A 23,934-nucleotide genomic window follows, 5' to 3' on the forward strand; every position below is an offset into this window, starting at 1 on the left:
TACTGGGAAGCACTAATGCTCCCCGCCAGGGGCGATCTGCAAAGGCAAGGCAGAGCCTCGCTGGCGACCCGTCTCCCTGAGGCTGTGCCTTATGCTTACATGTCAGCCAGCGCTATTTTCAGATACTAGCACCACCCCATCTATCTCCCAGCCCCGCTCCCTTTTTTAAACTAAAGATGAAACCCGTCTGCTGGACTTCAGCATGACCAGCCTTGGTTTTCCATTAGCGTCATTACTAACTTGGCAGCCTTGGATAGAATCCACTTTTAGAAACTTGTAGACTGAACAAAAGCTGCGCTGTGAGCACGTTCTCTTAAACAGCCAAAACAGAGAGCTATAAATAGAGGAGCTGATGAGATAGAAGAGAGAAGAGACTTCATTTCTCTCCTGGACAATAGTGAGTGAAGAAAAAAATTATATGAGGGCATTGAAAACACAGTGTATCTTTCTTGAGCAAAGAGCATCCTGCTTTAAAAAGGAAGATTTGCTCTGCCCAGTACAGTAGCCACTTTGTAAAGTGGTTCTGTACGTTGCATGCCAGCAAACCTTAAAGCAAGAGATTCCTTTTTTAAACCTGAGGCAGTGGAGAGACTGGACGAGATGGTGGCTGCATACTAATCTCTTTTACCTTCATTGCAAGACATAATCAGCTACAGGCACCGGGGATTTAAAAGCAAATTGAACCAGAGCATTTAGAGCCCCCAGGGAGAAGGGCATTGGTGCATTTGGCCGAGTTCCACCCATTTCGGGGTAAGATGGATATGAGCATTTTTGGCATAGTTTTGCAGGCAGCCTGACGCCAGAGTTTTCACATTAGAGAAAGGATAAAAGATGATGGTTTCTTAGGGAACAACAAACTCTTCCTAATTTGCAGTGTCTTTTCTCACAAATGTCAGGAGCAATACTTAGGTGGGTGCTGTTAGCGTTCGGGGGACAGGGGTTAGGCAGAAACAAGACCCTAGTCGTTTAGAAGCTTTGGGGGGATTAAATATATTTTCAGAGGAGTTTAAGTTCCAGTCGTTTCTCTACCTGTGCTTAGGACACAATGAAGTGTGTAGATACGAAAGTGCGAGCCTGTCGGGTGAGATTTGTTTCATTGACGTCAGTTCCAGATGCTCAAGCTGTGATGAGTGTACTTGACTTTTGACATCACTTGGACGTAGGTACCGTCTGGATGTTTGCTTCCCCGGTGGAAATGGGAAAATGATTAGACCTCAACTCTCTTCCTGGTCGGCTCCCAGACTCAGTATTTCATGTGTTTCATTCGTTAAAATGAAAGCTCCTGGAGGCTTCTAAGGGCAGCTCTGTGTGAGCCTTAGCTTCATAAAAGTACTCGAGTGGCCTATGGAATTTTAGTTATAATCATAATAACGTCAGATGAAGAGGCTTCCTGGGGAAGGTATGAGAGGAATTTTAAGTGGCTGAACTCTATTTACAAATAGTTTCAGAGCCTTTTTTTTTTTTTTTTTTTTTAATGCTGTGCTTTTGATGCTCCAAAGGGTTGATCTAGGACTTTCATAATTCAAACATGATTCTCCTTTAAAGTACCTTTTGGGAATTGAGACTTTATCTGACTAACTTTGAGGTGATTTTGTTACCACGAGGAATGCGGACAGAGAGATTTCAGGGGCTGGTTCTTCACTGGGATTCAAGAGGGATTTGAAAGTTTACCGGCCTGGTGTCTCCCTCCTTGTCTCCTGCCTTTTGTCTCTTCCCTCTTTCTTTGTGTGCGCGTGTGCGCGCGCACGCGCGTGTTTTGTTTTGTTTTGTTTTTTTCTTTCTTTCTTTTTAGTCGGGTGAAAGATGAGGGTGGAGTGTCTGATTAGGAGGCTGGGAGATGCCCTCAGGACTCGGCCTGGAATTTTACCCCTGTGTCTTCCTGCCCACAGGTGATCACGCCGATGCGGACAGGCCATGGCTATGTGTACGAGTACCCATCCAGATACCAGAAGGACGTCTATGACGTCCCTCCTTCCCAGACCGCTCACGGGGTGCGTACCAGAAATGTGCTCACTGGCGGAGAGGGCAGCTTTCCTGCAGGGCTACGGAGGAAAGGGAAGTTCACAAAATACGTACACGTCATGTGACGCTTTATTTAGGTTGTCTATCCAGGGGCCATTTTAGCCGATGTTATTTAAGTTATGTTTTCTGGATTTGCTTTATTAGGGAATCGGGGCTTTGATCTAACAGAGCTTTTATTGCTTATCAATTTATCAGGCAGCATAAAATTTAAGCTACGATTTAAAATACAGACAGTGTAGACAGTTTACCTAAGATCACTTTTATATTCAATCTAAGTCAAAGAATACAAAATTGAAAAAGAAAAATTCCATCAACCCTTTATCGCATAGAATTCAGCTGAAGAGCAAGGGAACACATAACCTGGTAAGTAAATCCATCATTAAAAGCTTAGTACATAAAAAATGACAAGTATAAGCCATTTGCGTGCTGGGTAACTCTGGTGGGGTGTTTCTCTTCAGGTGTACGACATCCCACCGTCGTCTGTGAAAGGCCCCGTGTTCTCAGTTCCAGTGGGAGAGATAAAACCTCAAGGGGTCTATGACATCCCTCCTACCAAAGGGGTAAGTGAGCTACTACAGAGCAGCAAAAAACGTGTGTGTGTGTGTGTGTGTGTGTGTACTGGGATAAACAAACCAGAGGAGAAGCTAACCTTTGTAAGAGAGTACTGGGAGGGAAGAGAGGGGGGAGAGAGGAAGAAACAGCAATAAAGATAATTCTAGAATTCCATATTTAGGGGCCCACACTAAAAAAAAACGGGGAGTCAGTCAGGAGAGCCAATAAGAAGGTAAAGTAATCAACTCCCTTTGGCAAGCCACTCCTGTACGTCATCTAGCTCACGCTTATATAGGCTGTCACGGCTCACTCGGCCGTATATACATGGGTTAACGCATTGGACTTATTCTGCCCCGGAAGTACAGTTATCCTGACTCTGCAGATGAGGGAACTGTTGAGGCAGCTGACGGGGCAGCACGCGGCCGACGGGGCCGGGAGAGACCCTAGGCCTCCCGACGCCTGGCCCGGGCTGCTAATGCATCACCTGCCCTGGCAGCCTGCAGCCGCTGGGGAACGAGACCCAGGAGGCGGTCCGCGACGCAGGCCCGGGAGAGCAGCGCAGGCAGGAGGGGCCCACGCCGGGCGGCGTGGAGGCCGGGGAAGGAGGCACTTGTCAAAGGGCGGGGCAGGTGAGGGCGGGTGAGACACGTAGGGGTGGAGGGCGAGCGAGAGGGAGGCAGCAGCTGGCCCCCATCCTGAAGCGCCGCGCAGTTTCCGCACCGTCACGTCGTTTCCGCACCGTCACGTAGTTTCCGCACCGTCACGTGAGCCAACCGAGCAAATAACAGCTTCGCTCTCCGCTCGCTTTTCAGGGATACGCCCTCCCACCCGCTGCCTGCAGAGATGAGGCCGGCCTTCGGGAGAAAGAGTACGACTTCCCCCCGCCGATGAGACACGCCGGCCGGCCCGACGCCAGGCCCGAGGGCGTGTATGACATCCCCCCAGCTGGCACCAAGCCCCTGGGCAAGGACCTGCACACTAAGTATAACGGCGACGCTGCAGGAGCAGCGGAGCTGGCGCCGCGGAGACACCCGGGCGTTTCCCTGAGCCACCCGGCCCCACAGCTGCGCCAGCCCGGGGGCTCCCGCAGCGACGCCTACGATGTCCCCCGGGGGGTCCAGTTCCTGGCCCCGCCCGCCGAAACCAGCGAGAAGGCAAACCTCGAAGAGAGAGACGGGGTTTACGACGCGCCGCTGCACAGCCCGCCGGACGCCAAAGGCTCCCAGGACGTGGCGGACGGCATCAACCGGCTGTCCTTCTCCAGCACCGGCAGCAGCCGGAGCACCATGTCCACGTCCTCCACCACCTCGAAGGAGTCCTCGCTGTCCGCCTCCCCGCCCCAGGACAGAAGGCTCTTCCTGGACCCAGACACGGCCATCGAGAGGCTGCAGCGGCTGCAGCAGGCCCTGGAGATGGGCGTCTCGGGCCTGATGGCGCTGGTCACCGCCGACTGGCGGGGCTACGGGTACATGGAGCGCCACGTCAACGAGGTCCGCGCCGCCGTGGACAGGGTGGAGCTGGCCCTGAGGGACTACCTGCGCTTCGCCAAGGGGGCCACGGCCAACGCCTGCTGCCTGCCGGAGCTCCTGCTCCACAGCAAGATGAAGCGGGAGCTGCAGCGGCTCGAGGACTCCCATCAGATCCTGGGCCAGAGCAGCCGTGACTTAAACGAGTGCAGCTGGTCCCTGAACGTCGTGGCCGTCAACAAGCCCCAGAACAAATGGGATGACCTGGACCGGTTCGTGATGGTGGCAAAGACGGTGCCAGACGATGCCAAGCAGCTCACCACGAGCATCATCACCAACGCGGAGGCCCTCTTCACGCCGGGCCCCGGCAGCTCGCACGGGAAGGGCGGGCCTGAGGGCACCACGAACTGCGCGGAGAGCCCACACGCCGGCTCCCAGGTACAGCCGCTGCCTCCCGGCGACCACAGGGCTCCAGCCCTCAGCAAGCCACTGCCCCCGAGCCTGGGCAGGGAGCAGCCCCCTGACTGTAGCAGCAGTGATGGCTCTGAACGGAGCTGGATGGATGATTACGACTACGTCCACCTCCAGGTACAGAACCAGGCTCGCGGGGCACCTACTTTCCCATGCGGGGGCCTGGGGCTGATGCCCATAAGGCCGCCAGCCAGGCTGCCAGAGCGGGGCCGAGAGTAATGTTCAGAAACACGATGAGTGGTTCACAAGGTGGAGGCAGTAGGAAGAATACTGGCCCGAGAGTCCCGAGTCCTCTAGACTTTTCCGTGACACTGTGTCACCAGCTTACGCAGCCTCATCTCATTGCCTCATTTGCCGAATGAATGAAGCCCAGGGTTGGATTCGATCTGATGGAAATGCCTCAGGCAAGCAGGGGGAGACTCCCCAAGTAGGTCAGGGGGCCCGCAGATAAACATACCAGCCCCGCTTCTGTTTGCATTTCATGATATGGTTCTGCACGATACTTTATTTGAAAAAAAAAAAGTAGGGTGAGGGGTGTTTCACGGTTAAGGGAAAGGATTTGAAAACCTCTGAATTTCTAAGGTCCCTTCAGCTCTACACTTATGTGTGTGTGTGTGTGTGTGTGTGTGTGTGTGTAGACTGACTCACAGAGAAACTTAACCCCGCCATAGGCCTCCCTTGAAGAGCACGGGGCATTGCATTTGCCAATTGACCTAGAACTTAAGGGCGTATGGAAATCAGGCCGTCACAGCCTGCGTCCTACAAGTGGAAATTCCACCAGGTTGACTCGGGACCCTGACAGCTTGCCCTTGCCCTTCGGGGGATTAAAACTTTCTACAAGATCCATTATTTAGAATTTGCTTTACTATCTTATTCTTTTCATTTGACTGACAGCTGCGAAGTACCCTGAGGGTTATTACACACGGTTCCTTTGCGTACAGCTGGGGCGGGGAGGGCAGAGCCACACCTTGTGCTGAAGAAAAGTGGGGGGAGTCGCCCAAGGCATGAAACATTTACCTGGCTGCTTGTCCAACTCTGCCTCTCGGGAAATGCTCATTTGCTGTAGAGCTGCAGATGATTGAAAGAAACCAGAACTGCAACGTGGAGCACGTTTAGACTCCCGTGAGGAGGTTGATGGGTTTGCATATAATCTATTAGAAAAGAGCCCTGAGGAAAAGTACCGCTTAAGGAGGTCTGAGGGGGGCCACGGTTAGCCCTCCCAAAATGGTAAAGCGGAGCGGAGAGCGTGGTCCCCCACATGCAGATGGGTTTTAGTTTTCAGTTCTCATCCACACAGTGACTCTGGAGGTCTGGCCGAGAGCCCCTGCCTGCCTGGCGTTCACGGGGCCTGACTGGGTATGCGGGAAATTGCCAAGGCGGTGGAAAATGGAAGAGTATTTACGTGTTTGTCAATGAAATTGTTAGCATAAGGGAATCATAGTGGTGACGCCATGTTTTCTTTCCGTTGGAACATAATAGGGGAAGGAGGAGTTTGAGAGACAGCAGAAGGAGCTCTTGGAAAAAGAAAATATCATCAAACAGAACAAGATGCAGCTGGAACATCATCAGGTGCGTCCAATCAGAACAAAAACTACTTGGTATTGAAAAGATTTCCCACTTAATAAGGAAAGTATAACTTCAGAAGATCACGGTTTTGGTCCTCCCAGTACACTTTGGCATAAACAAGCTCCAAGGCACATAATAGGGTATAAGAACACAGAGAAGGTCTATGGCCTTAGTAGTCTAGCTGGGTGTGCCTGGACTATGTCCAAACACAGTTTTTCCAGGCTAAGGCTGTACGTCTAACATATTTAAGACTAGTGGGTTAAGGCGGTTGGTCTCAAGGAGCAAGACCCACTCACGCTGGCCCAAGCAAACGTGTTTTGTAGTAAAAGCCATAATAGGGGAGTTCAAGAGCAGAAAATGAAGATGTGGCCATGTCTTAAAGAACTAGGCCTGTCAATTTCCTCTCCTTCTTGTACTAACTTTGTGTCTCTCTAAATTGACGTCCTTGGCCTCTATTTTCTGGCAGTTTCCGCTGATTATCTACTCCTTTGGCTCCCCTGTAACTTTACAGAACCCACAGCCGGACACTCAAAGCCTTTCCTATATATAGTTTTTCATCTCAGCTTCCTCGCTAATAGTCAGCCCCTTCTGTGGTTTATCAAATTCCTTAAAAAAGAGTCTGGGCCATTATCTATCTATCTATCTATCTATCTATCTATCTATCTATCTCTGTCTCTATCATCTCTATCTCTGTCTCTCCCCGACTACCCAAGCCTGTGGCTTGGCTGTTCTTGGTCCAATCTAAGGGGAGGAAGGCGGGATCCAGTGTTTTCAAAATATATCCAAGTCCATTTACTAAGGGCTTTGGGCAAGGCAGTTTCATTCAAAAGTTGGGCATGAGTGGGGCAAATAATAATGGGTATTGCTAATACAAGGGCACAAAAATAACGAGAAATGGATCGAGGATTTATAGGCCTTTTAGGGTGAACTGAAATGGCGTGTAGGGACATGAAATGGTGCATTGAACTCAGGAGACCAGAGTTCTAATCTGTGCTTTCTGGCCAACCAATCATATGACCTCAGGCAAGTCACTTAACCTCCCTGAACTTCGACTCTTTCTCTGTAAAATGAGAAAGTCCCTCTCCCCTCCGACCTAATGAGATGATATATTTATGAACATACTTGGAAAAGCATAAGCTGAATATCTTGAAGCGTCACCCTGTATCTGTTTATGTTTGCTTTGGCATTTGGCCAAGTAAGACTGCAGGGCTTTGGGGAACTCGTTGAAATCGTAGTAATTCCTAGGAAGAAGACAACAGAGTCCACGGAGAAGCCAAGCTCGCTGTGCACTTCTCAGGGGAGAAGCTGGGTGAGGTTAACCGTGCTCAGACCCAACCCTATTTCAGGGCAGAAGACAGTCCTAAACTCCGCTCGCAGACAGACAGCTGTTGCCTGGGAGAGAGAGCCTCTCCGGACACTTGGTGCGATAGCCGGAGATTATTGTCATTGCAGTTTAAATAATACAGCAGCCGGGGGCAGCGAGGAGAGAAGGGAGAAAAGCTAACACTGAGTCTGACCTCGTGCGAGGCCCCTTCCTTTCGGCCGCTCTGGGGGTCTGAGTGTTAGGACGCACAGCCTGCGTTCAGCTTCCCTTGGAGAAGTTCTCTTCCGCAGTGCACATGTATTTATATGCAGTAGTCTGCCCTGTAGTGCTGGATAATAACATTTATAAATCTGGACAGAAAGAATAGGAGAGATAGCAAAGGGGCATGGATTGTCCTTTATCTCGGTGCCTTGAAGGGACAAAGTCAAGGCTTTCCCCCAGAAGGAGCAAACTGTCAGTGACTGACTTGAAAAAGAGGTCCCTACGTTTGCTTTTCCCTGGCCACCACTCAACATTTAATAAACATTTACCTAGAGTCTCCATTATACCCAACACCATTCTAAGCACTTTGCAAATATTAACTCATTGAACCTTCGGAAAGGTGTAGGTAGCAGAGCTGGGTTTAAACCCTGTGCTGCCTTCCAGCCTGAGGACAGAAGAGACCAATCGTGTCCAGTCTCAGAAGTCAGAGCTGGAGGATTCCTTAGGGATCCTCTTTGTCAGCCTCTACGTGTCACGACTTAGGCAAGCCAGGCAACTGGACACGTCTTGGCATCTAATAAGCACCGCGCACGGGCACGAAGACCCCTGCGTTTTAACTGCAAGCGCCCGGGTTAGTGTCCGTGTCCGCACAGCGCCGCGTGCGTAACAAACTCGGCTTTTCCGTCCCCTGCAGCTGAGTCAGTTCCAGCTGTTGGAACAAGAAATCACAAAGCCCGTGGAGAACGACATCTCCAAGTGGAAGCCCTCCCAGAGCCTCCCAAGCACCAGCGGCGGCGTGGGCGCCCAGGACAGGCAGCTGCTGTGCTTCTACTACGACCAGTGTGAGACGCATTACGTGTCCCTCCTCAACGCCATCGACGCTCTCTTCAGCTGCCTCAGCGCGGCGCAGCCCCCGCGGATCTTCGTGGCGCACAGCAAGTTCGTCGTCCTCAGCGCCCACAAACTGGTGTTCATCGGAGACACGCTGACGAGGCAGGTGGCCGCCCAGGACGTTCGCAACAGAGTGATGAACTCCAGCAACCAGCTCTGCGAGCAGCTCAAGACTATAGTTTTGGCGACCAAGACGGCCGCGCTCCATTACCCCAGCACCTCCGCCCTGCAGGAGATGGTCCACCAGGTGACCGAGCTGTCCAGGCACGCGCAGCTCTTCAAGCGCTCTTTGCTGGAGATGGCGACGTTCTGAGAAGAGCGGCAAAAGGCGGACCGACTTGGATTACTGAGGAAAACTGGAACTACCCTCTGGTTTTTGTAAATTTTATCTATTTTTGTAGATATTTTATACGAAAATGAGATATTTTAACATTTGATGGGCTAGACGACATTCAGAAATTCAGGGAACTCTAGGGGAACTTTTCTTTTCCTGCGTGGTTCTTGTGTACACACCTAAGCATCTGAGACGTAAGCTGTACAGAAGCCTGTCCGCGCGTGTGTGTGTGACCGTGTTCATGTTCGTTCGTAGACGTTTGTCTGATACATTCCATTGAAAACCATGAGTTAAGAAGCACCTTAGTAAGCACCTCCTAATGCTGCATTTTCTTTTTTAGAAAACATACCAGCTGGTTGTAATACGGCTCTGCATGTACTAGCGATTATTCTGAGCCTGTCACTCCCGAGCCTGGGAAGCATAGTATATTTGCAGGTGTGCACCTTCCAGCGAGGAGGCATGCTGCGCCTTGCTTTTGTTTCTGAAACCCCCTTCTGAAACTGGCTGTCTTGGGCGCGTTATTGCAAGATGCCTCACTTCTGGTTGGAGAAGCCCCCTTAGAGAGAAAGTTTCAGAATGTACATGTTAATCCAAACTCTGACACGTTAGGTGCTGGAGGAGTGACACATGTGCCAGGGGCCGTGTCCCCACTTGGGGTTGCTTCCGCGTGGAGGGGACGTGCTTCCGCAGGGCTTTTTGATCATTGGCATTTATGAGTGACTTGGCCGGGCAATGTTCCAAGGGATGTTTTTAGATTTGCAAAAACTATATTATTTGCAGCAGGAATTCATAGAGACACATCAGAGTCTGATCATCCACAAAAGGAAGGATGGTCCCATCTGCCAGTTGTAAGTAGGGTCCTTTCTGGCTCTCAGCATTCCCTGAGGTGCTACTACCCCATTAGCTGAGGGGAACCGGCCAGTTCCTGGATCACCTAAACATTAGAGCCGCCAGGCCACATCCCACTCTAAGAGAATCCCAGGCGTGATCCTGTACCCTCCCTAAAACATGCACATGCAGACACAGCACTCGGAGCAGCTGTATGGAGCCCATCTAGGCGTCACAGCTCTGTCTGGCCAGTGACCCTGTCTGTGCACACGGCCCCCCGCCGTCTCCCAGCTCAGCACAGCATATCTGTCCACTCATACCTGCTGGGGTTGGCACAGCACAAACACACCACAAGCCATCAGATTCATCACACTTCCTACCCGGGGTCGGGGGTCGGGGGGCGGGGGCGGGAATGTAGTCATATATTACCAAGTCAAGAAGCAAATTACGGTTGATCAGTCCAGTTTGTATTTAATGATGCTATTCCAGCCGACTGGAAAACAGTTTGGTTTGCAATACATGCCTTGACTTAATTGAGCTTGCTTGTTTCAAACAACCAAATCATGGGAACAGTTGGAACAGGAAAGGATTTAGGAGAGAAGGATGCACGATCTAAGTGGGATACAAAATGATCAGTGAAACTTACCCTAGACGTGCTTTTCAGAACCACCTTTCTTGTAGTTCTTGATGTTCTGCTCTGCCAGAAGAAGCTGTATTGTTACAAGAAACAAAGTGTATGCGAAGGAAGAAGCAGGTTGCTGAAAATCAACGAAGAGGTTGAAAAGTGTCCTTGTAGATTTCATCGTATAATGTGCATTTCCTAGGAGATGACAGACTTGAGCAAAGTGGTGACATTTCACGTTTTCCAAACCAAAATGTTCAATCTGTATTACTCTCTTTCCCACATTGTATATACAGGCTATTTTTAAATCATTAAAATTTTAGATGTCTGTTTTCATAGACATTGGGTTTTCTTTTTCTCTATTTCTTTCCTTGTATCAAAGTTAAATTATTAGCTTATTTGGGCACTCAATATAGAAAGTTAAATTATGGTGATTTTATCAATATTATAGATCTGAATTTTTGAGTAAAATTGAGTGCTATTTTTTCATTTTGCATCATGTCATTTTGCATCACTTAAAGAAAATTCTGGAATTTGTGAACATTACCAAACCCAAATATCTGGAACAAAGCTGCTCTTCACCAGAAAGCCTATATATTTAAATGATGGGTGGAATGATTTCTGCTCTCATAATATGGATGTTACTATTCACATGGTTTTAGAATCAAAGGGCATTGCTCGATTCATTCTGGAATGGACATCAAGAAATATTTAAAAGAAAACTATATTTGATGAAAATAAGAGATTCGTAACCACATAAATTATTTTTAATGCTTGGCCCACTCTTTCACTCTGGTATCCTACTGAGAGTTACAGATAACGTATCTGAATATACCTTGCATATACCTTTTTCCCACATCTATAAACATTTTCAAAGAAAGTGTCAAGGCACTTCTTGGGAAATGGAAAGTCTTTTGAAAAAAATGGCACTAGAACACCTAGATCTCTCCATGGAAAAAGAATGAATATTTACCTTACATCTTACAGAAAAATTAACTCACACGGATCATAGCCCTAAACGTGAAACTTAAAACTCTCACACTTTTAGAAGAAAACACAGGGGAAAAATCTTTGTGATCTTAGGAAGACAAGGATTCCTTAGGTAGAACAAAAAAGCATAAATAATAAAACAATTGATAAATTGGACTTTATCAAAACTTAAAACGTTTCTAAGAAGACCATTAAGAAAACAAAAAGTTAACCAACAAACCAGGAGAAAATATTTGTACCACATACCTCAGCCAAGGACATGTATCAGAATAAGGAAACAAATAACTAAATTTAAAAAAAAATAAATTTATTTATTTATTTTTTGCTGTGTTGGGTCTTCGTTGCTGCGTGGGCTTCTCATTGCAGCGGCTTCTCTTGTTGCAGAGCACAGGTTCTAGGCATGCAGGCTCAGTAGTTGTGGCACGTGGGCTCAGTAGTTGTGGTGCACGGGCTCTAGAGCGCAGGCTCAGTAGTTGTGGTGCACGGGCTTAGCTGCTCTGCAGCATGTGGGATCCTCCCAGACCAGGGCTCGAACCCGTGTCCCCTGCATTGGTAGATGGATTCTTAACCACTGCGCCACCAGGGAAGTCCCAATAACTAAATTTTTTAACCGGGCAAAAATTTTGAACAGAAACCTCACAAAAGAAGACATGTGAGGGGACTTCGCTGGTGGTGCAGTGGACAAGAGTCCACCTGCTAATGCAGGGATCACAGGTTCAATCCCTGGTCCGGGAAGATCCCACATGCCATGGAGCAACTAAGCCCGTGCGCCACAACTACTGAGACTGCGCTCTAGAGCCCACGAGACACAACTACTGAGCCCATGAGCCACAACTACTGAGCCCGTGCGCCTAGAGCCAGTGCCCCGCAAGAAGAGAAGCCACCACAATGAGAAGCCCGCGCACCACAACAAAGACTAGCCCACGCTTACTGCAACTAGAGAAAGCCCGCGTGCAGCAACGAAGAACCAACGCAGGCAAAAAATACATAAAATTAAAAAATAAATAAATAAAAAGGAATAGGTAAAAATTTTTTTAAAACCATGTGAATAGACAATAAGTAAATGAAATACAAACCCACCAGATAGAATCATTAAAGTTAAAAAGATAAGCCATACCAACCGTTGATGCGAAGGGGGCAAATAGAGCTCTCGTGCACTGCCGGGGAGAATGCAGAACAGTACAAACACTTTGGAAAATAGCTTGGCAGTTTAACAAAACAATTAAATCTATGCCGACCATAGGACCTAGGAATTCATCTCCTAGGTATTTACCCAAGAGAAATAAAAGCATATGTCCGTATAAGACTTGCATAAGAATGTTTATAGCAGCTCTATTTGTAATAGCCAGAGGCTAGAAAGAACCCAAAAGTCTATGTGAACACATAACCATTGTTACATATCCACACAATGGAATACTATACAGAAACAAAAAGGGAAAACAAAAGTGAAACAAAAACCAACATGAATGAACCTCAAAATCATTATGATGTGTACAAGAAGCTAGACAAAAAAGAGGACATATAGTATGTCCCATTTATACGGAATTCGAGGAAATGCAAACCACAGTGACAGAAAGCAGATCAGTGGTTGCCAGGGAAGAGGAGTACGTTACCAAGGAGCTCAGGAAAATCTGGGGGAATGATGAAGAGGCCCATTTTCCTGACTGTGGTGAGGGCTTCACGGGTATGTGCGCGTCAACACTCATCACATTGTACACTTGAGGTGCATACAGTTTATTCTTTGTCAATTATTATTTTTGTACGTAAATGGTCTAAACAGGACAATTAAAAGTTAGAGAGTCTCAGACTGGATTTTTTTTTTAAAGCAAAACTAAACCATATGCTATTTAAAAGATGCCCAAGTTAAGTAAAAATAGACAGATAAGTCAAAAGCAAAGAGAGAGAAATATACCATGCACATTCTAATTTTTAAAAAGAAAAGCTGGAGTGACTATATCAGCTGACAAAGTAGAATTCAGAACAAAGAGGGGCACGCCATCGTGAAAGGGTCAGTTCATAAAGAAGACAAAACATTCTTAAATTCGAATGTACCTAGTCGTAAGGTTCAAAATATTATGAAGCAAAAACTGATAACAGAACTGAAAGGAGAAATGGAAAATCTGTAATTACAGGTGGAGATTTAGATACTATCTCTCAGTACTTAATAGAACAAGTAAACAAAAAATGGTAATAATTGGTAATAACTGGAGTTCTCTGGAACTCCCCTACATTGCTGGTAGGAATGTAAAATGGTACAACCAATTTGGAAGACAGTTTGGCAATTTCTTATAAAGTTAAATATACACTTAGCATATAACCCAGCAATTCCAAAGGTATTTAGGCAAGAGAAATGAAAATATATGTCCATTACCAACCAGGACCTACTGCATAGCACAGGGAACTATATTCAATATCTTGTAATAACCTGAAAAGAATCTGAAAAAGAATATATATATATATATATATAACTGAATCGCTTTGCTGTACACCTGAAACTAACACAACATTGTAAGTCAACTGTTCTTCAATTAAAAAAAAATTTTTTTAATAAAATATATGTCTACAAAACTAACTGCTTTATTTAGCATAGTCCCAAAAGGCATCAGCAGGTGAGTGGATAAATAAATTGTGGTCTCTTCATACCATGGAATACTCTTCAGCACTAAAAAGGAGGGAAATAGTTACATATGTAGCAGCATGAATGGATCAACCTTACAAACATGATGCTGAGAAAAAGCCAGGTAAATAAAGAGTATGTATATATGAAGCTCTAGAAACACAAATCTAATGTGTAGTAACAAATGAAATCAGTGATTTCCTGAAATCAGGATTGGGAATTAGGAATTATCTGGAAAAGAACACAAAGGAACTTTTGGGTGTGATGGATATGTTTTATCTCAGTGCTATATGTATGTTTTATATCAGTGCCGTGTATGTGTGTGTGTGTATTTATAATTTTCACTGTCCGATACAGTAGACAATAATCACATGTGGCTATTAAGCCTATGAAATGTGATGAGTACAACTGAGGAACTGTTTTTAATTTTAGTTAATTTTAATTTAAATAGCAACATGTGGTGAGTGGCCACTGTTTTGGAACTATATCTATATCTAGATTCCTAAGGTAATTATGTGAATGCAAATATTTGCATAATATACACATAAAGTGGGCGCATTGTAGTGTATGGGAGTCATACCTCAACAAAGTTGATTTTTAAAAGACGTAAAAATATTTCCCAACTAACTCTAATGTTCCACTGTTTTCAAATCAATATTAATATTGATATTAATAATATTGACATTTTTTCAAATCAATTATTATCACCCACCAACTCACAGAAACCCTGGAGGGCCCATAGACAAAGGTCCAATCAGAAAGCTCAGCTTTCTAAAGAGTCCATCCTGGGCTATAGGTCACGAACCACCCGAGAGACAAACACGGTTTTCTCCCCCCCTAGAGTCAGTAAAAGCTGATCTGGGCTTCAGATGCTTCCCCGTAAACCACATCTACGTTCCTCATGGTGTTTGAGGAATTATGACGAAAGAAACGTTGCTCTTCACCAGAGGACGTGAAGAACGAGGATTCGTTTATTCCTCGGAAGTTTCCCGCTTGGCTGAACAGAGCTGGCAAACCGGCCCTGTCGTCCGTCAATAAGCGGCAGCTGTCCCAGCCCGGGGCGCCGCCCAGCCTCACGGCCGGCGCCTCTGCGGGGCATCGTGCTGTGCACCAAAGGGCACGAAGGAAGGAGGAGCCCTGCTCTCTGCTTCGCTTCGTTTGGGACCAAAAGTAAACATGCCTCCTGAACAACTCAAGTCAGGTGACGGACACGTGCCCAACTGAAAGCTTCAGGGAAAGAGTTCGGAGAACAGCGAGGGAGAAAAATCACCGTGATCTAGGCTGGGCGGAAAGCACACACCAAGGGCGGGGAGGCTGGCTGAGGCTGGCGGTCGGGAAGGAGCAGGAGAGAGAGGTGGGCAGGGGGCCTGCGGGACCGGCCGGGGCTCCACCGCCCAGGGACGGCGGCTTTGCGCGGGGCGCCTCCCGAGAACTGCTGAGCTCAGACTAGGCGGACACCGCATCCTTCCACACGAGACAAAGGTGAAGTAGCAGGAGAAGGGGTCAAGAGGAGACAAAAGGGTTGAGAGATACAATGAAGCCTATGGACGGATGGGAGGAGGAGAATGGAGGCAGGAGGGGAGACTGGGGGTGGGGAGAGGCGAAGAGTCGAGACAGACTCTGCTCAATACTCGGCAGTGACCCATACGGGGCAAGAATCTGAAAGAGTGGCTCTGCGCGTATGCACACCTGAAATCACTTTGCTGCACGCCCCAAACGAACAAAACGTTGTAAATCAACTGTACTCCGAAACAAAGTAAAAATTCAATAAAAAAAGAAGTGTCAGCGGAACAAACATCAGCTTCAAGAGATGCATATTCTAAAGCAGTATTTTAGGCTCTTTGATATTCCAGGTTCTCAAGATATTTTGAGAAATAGATTGTTGGCGGATATGCTGTGGTCGTTTTGTAAAATACCACAGAGTACGTGGTAATACACGGGAGCAGAGAAAAGGCTCGATGGAATCTCGCAATAGAGAAACCTGTCTTGTCTACTGTTTCCCCAAACTTTTTTGACCCTGACATCTGCTTTCTCTCTTAACACTTAGAAAACCTGGTGGAGGATATTCAGATAGTTCGTCTTTGTTTTCCTCCCCTCTCAAAAGGCCGAGGCCTGCTAACAAGACTCGCAGAGTCAATGTCGGTCTCTCCCCTACGTGTCCAAGTCAAGACCTCTCCCGATGGCAGCGCTTTAGAACCAGCAGGCCAAGAGGCAGCAGCTTGACCTCTGCCACCCGTACCCCTGAATTTACACAAGGCACCTAGAGAAACACACAAACACGCTTCATTGTTTCCTCAATCCGTTTCTCATCACCTGAACGTCCCAGGATAAAAAAGGAGAAAGGAAACCAATGATTCATTTGGATGAATTTCCCCCAGATAATCAACTCCTTTGGATGAGTTTTTTTGGTTTTTTGGGTTTTTTTTGTAGAAATGCTTTGTGAAGGTCAATCTTATATAAGGAGTTAAAAAATACTGTAAAAGTACTCTTCAGATGGAAAACAAGAAAGTGAAAGAAAAATAAAATACATACAGATGGGAAGAGACATCCAGTCAGAGACAGACTAAGAGGCGCTTAATACGTGGGAAAGCTTCCTGAAAAGTGGCCGATAATGATACAGACAAATACATACTTTGTTCTGAAAGCAGCACGCTGACGTGTGCAAAGTGACGAGGGGCCTCGTCGATCTGACGGCTCCGCTTGGGAACTCTTTTGTCAGTCCCGGGAGAAAGCGCAAAGGAAGCCTGAATTCAGGAGGAGGAGAGGAGGCTGAGTGGATGGATCCCAGGGGCGCAGGAGGGCAGACAACACGCTCGGTCAACAATCGGACGGGGGGTCTGACGCAGAGGGAGCCAGGCCGAGGGTTCCTGGTTTGGGCATCTCGGCGGATGTGGATCCATGGTGACACCAAGGAAACACCAGGGTCTCGACATCGCCATGGAACCAGCCTGTGTGAACCGCACGCTTACTGCACCATCCCCGCCGGGCACTGGACGCCGGGCTTCGCGAAGAACGAGAGCAAAGGAGCAACGCCAGCCCAGAAACCCCAAAGTGTACCAGGAGGAGGCTATGTTAAGCTCACCTTACTTCTTCCCAGGTCCCGAACAAGTAGGCACAGATGTATTTCGCGGCTGAAAAAAAAGAAAGAGAAACAACCTTGAAGGTGTTTTAATGAGTAGAGGCCAACGTGCAGGGAAGAAACCTCTAACAAGGGGCAGCTGAAAACACTGAGCCCTGACTTCTCTCTCAGTGTTGACTATGACCCTGGCCTCTAAAGCAAATGCCTCTGCAGCGGGGGCAGGGGGGCGGGGGAGAGCTGCAGAGGAAGGGCCCGTAGCTCTCACAACATGATCTAAGGCACCTCCCAACAACTATAATTAAGAACACTGAGTTAACAGAAAGGGCACCTTATTTTGTCTCCTCACAGACGATTTTCCAGGGAGACAAGAGTCAGCAAGAAATGATGTTAAATGAAAACATACCCATAATTTTCTCTGGCCAGCCCATCGGTCAGGACACCATCAGACACCAGACACCACCCAGCCCTCCCCAGCATTTCATCCAAAAGCCATTTATGAGTCTCCTTTATGACCAGAGAGCATAACGGGGGTTTTTCAGAACTGCCTGGGCCCTTTGTGACCTAAATCCCTACTAAAGAAGTTGAATTCTCTAAGGAGGATGGTTGTGAAGGGGACATTTTAGACTCTGTCGGAGAAGCTGCCTATTCCTGGGTCTTGCCTGAGGTCGAAACATCAAGACAAAGGAGTATGCAGGTGTATTTTTAGGAGGATGACAAAGGAGTATGCAGGTGTATTTTTAGGAGGATGACAAAGGAGTATGCAGGTGTATTTTTAGGAGGATGACAAAGGAGTATGCAGGTGTATTTTTAGGAGGATGTAAAAATGCAAATGGACAAGTAGCTAAGGTTGCCCTTGCCCTTGAGCAATTATTCCTACCTATCTGTCTAGACATCCAGTCAACACTAGAAAAGGCCTAAGATTTGAGGAAAGAAGGTTATCGTTGAATAATGGGTACCCCTGTCTTGTTTGCAAAAGGAAAATCAATAAACAAGAAAACAAAAGGAGTGCAAGGAACATTAAGAAGAGGGCCTGTTGTGCAGAGCGAAGTTTTCTAGAGAAAAGTCACCCAAAAGGAGTGGACTCGTGAGGGCCCCCGGCCACCGCCCTTGTTGGAAGGGGCGCTCCAAAAGTCCTTTATTTCCCCGCAGGGGCGAATGGCCAGCACCCCGTCACTCCAGGTAACAACGTCTTAACCTGGGCACCACCTAGGCTGGTTTTGAAGCATTTACGGTGTCCAGCATTTTGCAGATCTAAAGCAGAGTTCACTTGGGACCCCCCGGATGGCCTCACACATCACCCCCTTGTGGCCCAGTGGGGAAACAGAAGCCCTAGGAGGACAATTTGGTTTTTCTGCCAGATTCCGCCACCAACCTGCCTGTGAAATGGGGATACTAAGCGGACGTTGCTCAATGTTGGGAACGTAAGCTTTTAAAGTAATTCCTACGTGCTCTACAAACACACAGCAGTACTCTGACTTGTCTGCACATCTCCCCGTTCTATTGTACGTTTCAGACTTAGGGCCTCTTGAGTTCATCTTCTCCATCTAATGGCCTTGTTCACACGAGGAGCTCAATTCATGTTTGTTGACTGACTAACTGACCAAATGAATGACTCTAACTCCCTAGATAACCCCCACTAAACCCACATTGGAGGAACCCTTCGAAACAAAAGGACTTTGCAGGATCCTTAAAGATAACAAACACTGAAATCTCTCCAAAGGGCAGGATTGCAAGTGTCCATAAGTTACTGTTGTATTGTTTCACATTATATAAGTACTTTCCCATCACTTACTTTAGTGCCTTTTTTTGTTGCCGTTGGATGTCTGTGATTTCTCTGTTGCAAGTTCCTGAGGCTGGAGACTGTGTTTCATAGCTCCCTGTGGGCCAAGCTCCAGTGCACTCCCTTGCAAAGTTCGTGTCACCAAACCTAAAGAAACCCTCGTTCCCTGGATTGCGAACCCCTGGTTTTGGATAACTGCGCTATTACCTCACCCCACGTGCTCTCTCAAAATGGCTCAACGTTTTTGTTACATCCCCATCCTGATACTCAGGTCTTTAGCACACCCCAGCATTTAGGGACCTTTCAACTATGGCACCTACAAGTAAAAATCAATTACAGAGAAAATCGACAAAAGGCTAAATGGAAGAAAAGCTTTATTACCAGTAAGCAAATTACAGGCAGATGTATTCACATTTAAGCATTGGGGAGTGTTTTGTTTCTCCTGAGTAACAGACAAGCTTTTTCTCATGAAAATGAGATTTTTTTTTATAACAAACTGATGTTTTCCTTTTTGCCTTTACTACCAAGAAGGTCAAAGACAAACGCAGCAGCCAGTAATCTAAGGCTTGATTATCCGGGTTCTAAATTTTCTCTTCATCTAATCCTTTCTACTTAAATTATTCCCTGTCCTCTCTTTTTAGCCACCGTCTCTAATATTACACGGGTTCATGTGAAATATTTTGAGCATGTAAGAAGAGCTTGGATGCTTATGGGGTGTGTACCAAAGCATAGATTCTGCTTCTCCTTCTGTGAGGTCACGATGTTCCCCAGTAAGATGGACAGGGCCAGTCCTACTGGGCTCGTGGCCAGTTCTCTCCTATAGAAGCCCACTGCCGGGGGGCTGGCTGGGCAAGTTCTTCTATTGGCTATTTCTCACACCCCAAATCTATCTTTCACTGCAACTTCTCCCAGGCTTGGGTATGAACCCCGACTGGATGTCCATTTCTCTACTGTCAGTATCCCCTCAGGGAACTAAAGCCCTTTCCTGAAATCTGGTCTCAGACAGTTATTAATATATTTGACCCTTAAATGTAGCATTAAGGGTTAGAACCCATGCCTGTTTCTTTCAGGAGGCACGCAGGCCACTTTATCATTTCACAGATGCAAGTTGAGTCATCAGTGCCTGGAAACATCCAAGCCCCTGTACTCTACCTGAGAGCCTCAGCCCTGACAGGTCAGCCGGTGACACCTGCAAGCCTCACAGAGGCGGGCAGAGTTTCCAGTTACAGGTGGACGGCGCGCCAATCCCACGCCCCTCGCATCCCCATGGGAGGGAAGAACTGCCTTCCGCCTTGTGACTGGGGCTTCCTAGTGGCAGAGAAACATCCCTGAGTCTCCTCACAGACTGCACATTAGCTGCAAGGGAAAAACAGTAGTCATGCGGTGGAGAAATCAGACAGCCTCTCGAGGGAGTGGGGTGATCACAGTTAACACCCCCAGCGAGGGGCAGACGAATGGGGTGCCTTCTCCAGGGGGGAGACCCTGAGCCGGCTGTCACATCACAGAGGCAGCACTGAGCTTCCTCACCTGACCACGACGAGATGGCCTCAAGCGCAAAATGGAGACAGCCTGTGCTAGTGTTGAAAGGCGGAGGAAACCTATTCTGCAAAACTGTCAGTGGTACACAAGACAGAGGAAGGCTGTGAAAGGTCTTCAGATTAAGGGAGGCAAGAGAGAACCGATAACTGGTGGCCTACGTGGCTCTACCGGCCTGGACCCCATCCTGGAGGAAAGAATCGAGGACGTTATTGTTGGGTGAATTGTCGGCACCGAAACACAGACAGTACCTTAAATAGAAGTACCGAATCCATGCTAAACTGACCACGGTTGATCAGTACTCTGGTTCTGTTAAGAGTATACTCTCATTCCTAGCAGAGGGGCACTGATGTATTCTAGGGTAAAGGGCCACAGTGTAGGCGCTGCGTTTCACAAAAAGAATCTTAAACGTCTCAATAGCAAGTGATTCTCAGTAAAATGTGCTATCCTCCTTCTTAGAACTTTTCTGCAAATTTGGAATTATTTTCAAATGAAAAGTTTTTAAAAACAACAACAATAACACTTCAATCTTACCTATAAAAGCTTGGCCTCAGTTATTACTGAGGTAACTTGGGTTTAAATCTCATCTCTGCCTCTTAGCTGTGTGGTCTTGAGCTATTACTCTCTGCAAGCCTCGATTTCCCCATCAATAAAATGGGTCTAATGATAGCAGCTGTGTCATAGGCTCTTCACAAGGCTTAATATCACAAATGAATGTTTGTAAAGCACTTAGAACACGTCCGGGCACAAAGTCGGCACCATACGACTCTTTGGTAAATGAACTGCTACAATTCTGAAATTAAAAACACAACAAACACACAAAACAACTTTCTCCAAGCCTAAAAATTCTCTCTTGGGATCCACGAACTGACTCAATTAATATGTCAATGTTTTCATAGATTTAGCATGAACTATGTGTTCATTGTTGGGTTACCAACCAGACAAGTATGCTTCATCGAGCAGGGTTAAAAATGTGGGAAGGTGGGCTTCCCTGGTGGCGCAGTGGTTGAGAATCTGCCTGCCAATGAAGGGAACACGGGTTTGAGACCTGGTCTGGGAAGACCCCACATGCCACGGAACAACTAAGCCCATGTGCCACAACTACTGAGCCTGCGCTCTAGAGCCCATGAGCCACAGCTACTGAGCCTGCGTGCCACAACTACTGAAGCCTGCCTGCCTGGAGCCTGTGCTCCGCAACAAGAGAGGCCACGACAGTGAGAGGCCCGCACAACGCAATGAAAAGTGGCCCCCGCTCGCTGCAACTAGTGAGAGCCCTTGTGCAGAAAAGAAGACCCAACACAGCCAAAAATAAATAAATAAATTTATAAAAAAAAATGTGGGAAGCCTTAAGTAACTTGTGTAACTGCTTTTGTAAAAGCCATGGAATATACTACAAATCAGATGTTGACTTAAAATAAACACAGAGGAAATAAGTACTCGTTGCTTGTCTGAACATACCTTTGAATATTATATTGAGTTTCCAAGAAATAAGGGGGGAACATATGATAATATCCCGGATGGCCCAGTCTTGTTTTAGGATGCAACGTAATTAGAAAATCAGAAACTGACTTCTCACAGTCATGACTTGTTCAGCCTTCATAGGAGAATGTCTTATTACACACCAAAGCCCCGAAGAAGGAAAGGGAAAATTCTTCCATTTGGGGCCGCTGCTATAATCTTTCCTGGAGGACAACAGGTTGGGGCAACTCAGAGACTTATTTGCAAAGATCCTGAAGACTCTTGCCAGGAAAGCCCCCGTGTCCCCAGGGCCCGAGGGAGCGCCATCTCCAACCATCCCAGGGCCGCAGGCCTCTCAGGAGGCCACCCGGTTGGTCCCAGAGGTTCCAGGAAAATGACCACCTATAGCATACAGGGGGTGGCAGTGCCTCTGACCCAGCAGGTCAGGTGACAGCAGCCTGGGTGCAGTAATGAATATTTACTTTGGTGAAGTAATGCATATTCACCTTGGGTTACCCCAGCAATACCTCCAGCTGTGCTAAACTGTATCCCCATTAAGTCACTCCACATGCTCCTAGAACACACAGGCCCCTCATATCTCACAGAAGTACTATTAGCCTCTGACTTGATAACACACAGCCCTGCCCCGATGGCCATGCTGTAAGAAACAGCCTCGGGGCTTCCCTGGTGGCGCAGTGGTTGAGAGTCCGCCTGCCGATGCAGGGGACGCGGGTTTGTTCCCCGGTGCGGGAGGATCCCACGTGCCGCGGAGCGGCTGGGCCCGTGAGCCATGGCCGCTGAGCCTGCGCGTCCGGAGCCTGTGCTCCACAACGGGAGAGGCCACAGCAGTGAGAGGCCCGCGTACCGCAAAAAAAAAAAAGAAAACAGCCTCACTGCTCTGTTGAAGCAGTGATGGACTTTTTTATATTATCTTTTAAACAAGAAGTTCATTTAAATAACAAGACATTAGAGACGGCTTAAAGATGGCGGAAGACTAAGACGCGGAGATCACCTTCCTCCTCACAGAGAATCAGAAATACATCTACACGTGGAACAACTCCGACAGAACACCCACCGAACGCTGGCAGAAGACCTCAGACCTCCCAAAAGGCAAGAAACTCCCCCACGTACCTGGGTAGGGCAACAGGAAAAAGAATAAACAGAGACAAAAGAATAGGGATGGGGCCTGCACCAGTGGGAGGGAGCCGTGAAGGAGGAAAGACTCCCCCACAGTAGAAGCCCCTTCGCGGGCGGAGACCGCGGGTGGCGGAGGGGGGAAGCTCCGGAGCCGCGGAGGACAGCGCAGCCACAGGGTGCGGAGGGCAAAGCGGAGAGATTCCCGCAGAGGATCTGTACCGACGGGCACTCACCAGACCGAGAGGCTTGTCTGCTCCCCCGCCGGGGCGGGCGTGGCCGGGAGCTGAGGCTCGGGCTTCAGTCGGATCCCAGGGAAAGGTCTGGAGGTGGCAGAGTGAAAACAGCCTGAAGGGGTTAGTGCGCCACGGCTGGCCGGGAAGGAGTCCGGTTGAAGTCTGGAGCTGCCAAAGAGGTAAGAGACCTTTTCTTCCCTCTTTGCTTCCTGGGCGCGAGGAGAGGGGATTGGGAGCACCGCGTAAAGGAGCTCCAGAAACGGGCGCGAGCCGCGGCTGTCGGCACGGACAGCAGAGACGGGTGTGGGACGCTAAGGTTGCTGCTGCCGCCACCAAGAGGCCTGTGTGTGAGCACAGGTCACTCTCCACACCGGCCCTCCCGGGAGCCCGTGCAGCCCGCCACTGCCGGGGTCCCGGGATCCAGGGACAGCTTCCCCGGGAGAACGCGCGGCGCGCCTCGGGCCTGTGCGGCATCACGCCGGCCTCTGACGTCGCACGCTCGCCCCGCCTCCGTGCCCCTCCCTCCCCCCAGCCTGAGTGAGCCAGAGACGCCGAATCAGCTGCACCTTTAACCCCGTCCTGTCTGAGCGAAGGGCAGAGGCCCTTGGACGACCTACACGCAGAGGCGGGACCAAGTCCAAAGCTGAACCCCAGGAGCTGTGCGAACAGAGAGGAGAGGGGGAGGTCTCTCCCAGCAGCCTCAGAAGCGCCGGATTAAAGCCCCACAATCAACTTGAAGTGCCCTGCATCTGTGGAAAACCTGACTAGACAACTAATCATCCAAAGTTGAGGAGGTGGACTTTGGGAGCAAGATATACTATTATTTT

General features: G+C 48.1%; 2 protein-coding genes across 5 annotated transcripts in view; one reads left to right on the plus strand and one right to left on the minus strand.

The window, feature by feature from the left end:
• Nucleotides 1-10,615, plus strand: part of NEDD9 (neural precursor cell expressed, developmentally down-regulated 9) — a 299,037-nt gene extending 288,422 nt beyond the window's left edge. For 2 of the 4 annotated variants that reach the window (XM_067006770.1, XM_059077758.2), the window contains 5 exons: nt 1,890-1,991; nt 2,481-2,582; nt 3,387-4,628; nt 5,991-6,080; nt 8,297-10,615. In XM_067006770.1, the coding sequence (XP_066862871.1) occupies nt 1,890-1,991; nt 2,481-2,582; nt 3,387-4,628; nt 5,991-6,080; nt 8,297-8,806 (2,046 nt within the window). In that variant the 3' untranslated portion in view covers nt 8,807-10,615. Of the gene's footprint in view, nt 1-307; nt 751-1,889; nt 1,992-2,298; nt 2,386-2,480; nt 2,583-3,386; nt 4,629-5,990; nt 6,081-8,296 lie in introns of those variants that run through there. The other 2 variants (XM_067006771.1, XM_067006769.1) reach the window with 2 other exon arrangements.
• SMIM13 (small integral membrane protein 13) overlaps nt 1-23,934 on the minus strand; it is a 188,193-nt gene that overhangs the window by 114,205 nt on the left and 50,054 nt on the right. The window contains exons 2-3 of the mRNA XM_067006773.1: nt 16,967-17,015; nt 16,517-16,628 (exon numbers count right to left, since the gene is read on the minus strand). Of these exons, the coding sequence (XP_066862874.1) occupies nt 16,517-16,628; nt 16,967-17,015 (161 nt within the window). The remainder of the gene's footprint in view (nt 1-16,516; nt 16,629-16,966; nt 17,016-23,934) is intronic.

This window comes from Kogia breviceps, chromosome 10, assembly GCF_026419965.1.
Source record: "Kogia breviceps isolate mKogBre1 chromosome 10, mKogBre1 haplotype 1, whole genome shotgun sequence".
NCBI classification, from domain to species: domain Eukaryota; kingdom Metazoa; phylum Chordata; class Mammalia; order Artiodactyla; family Physeteridae; genus Kogia; species Kogia breviceps.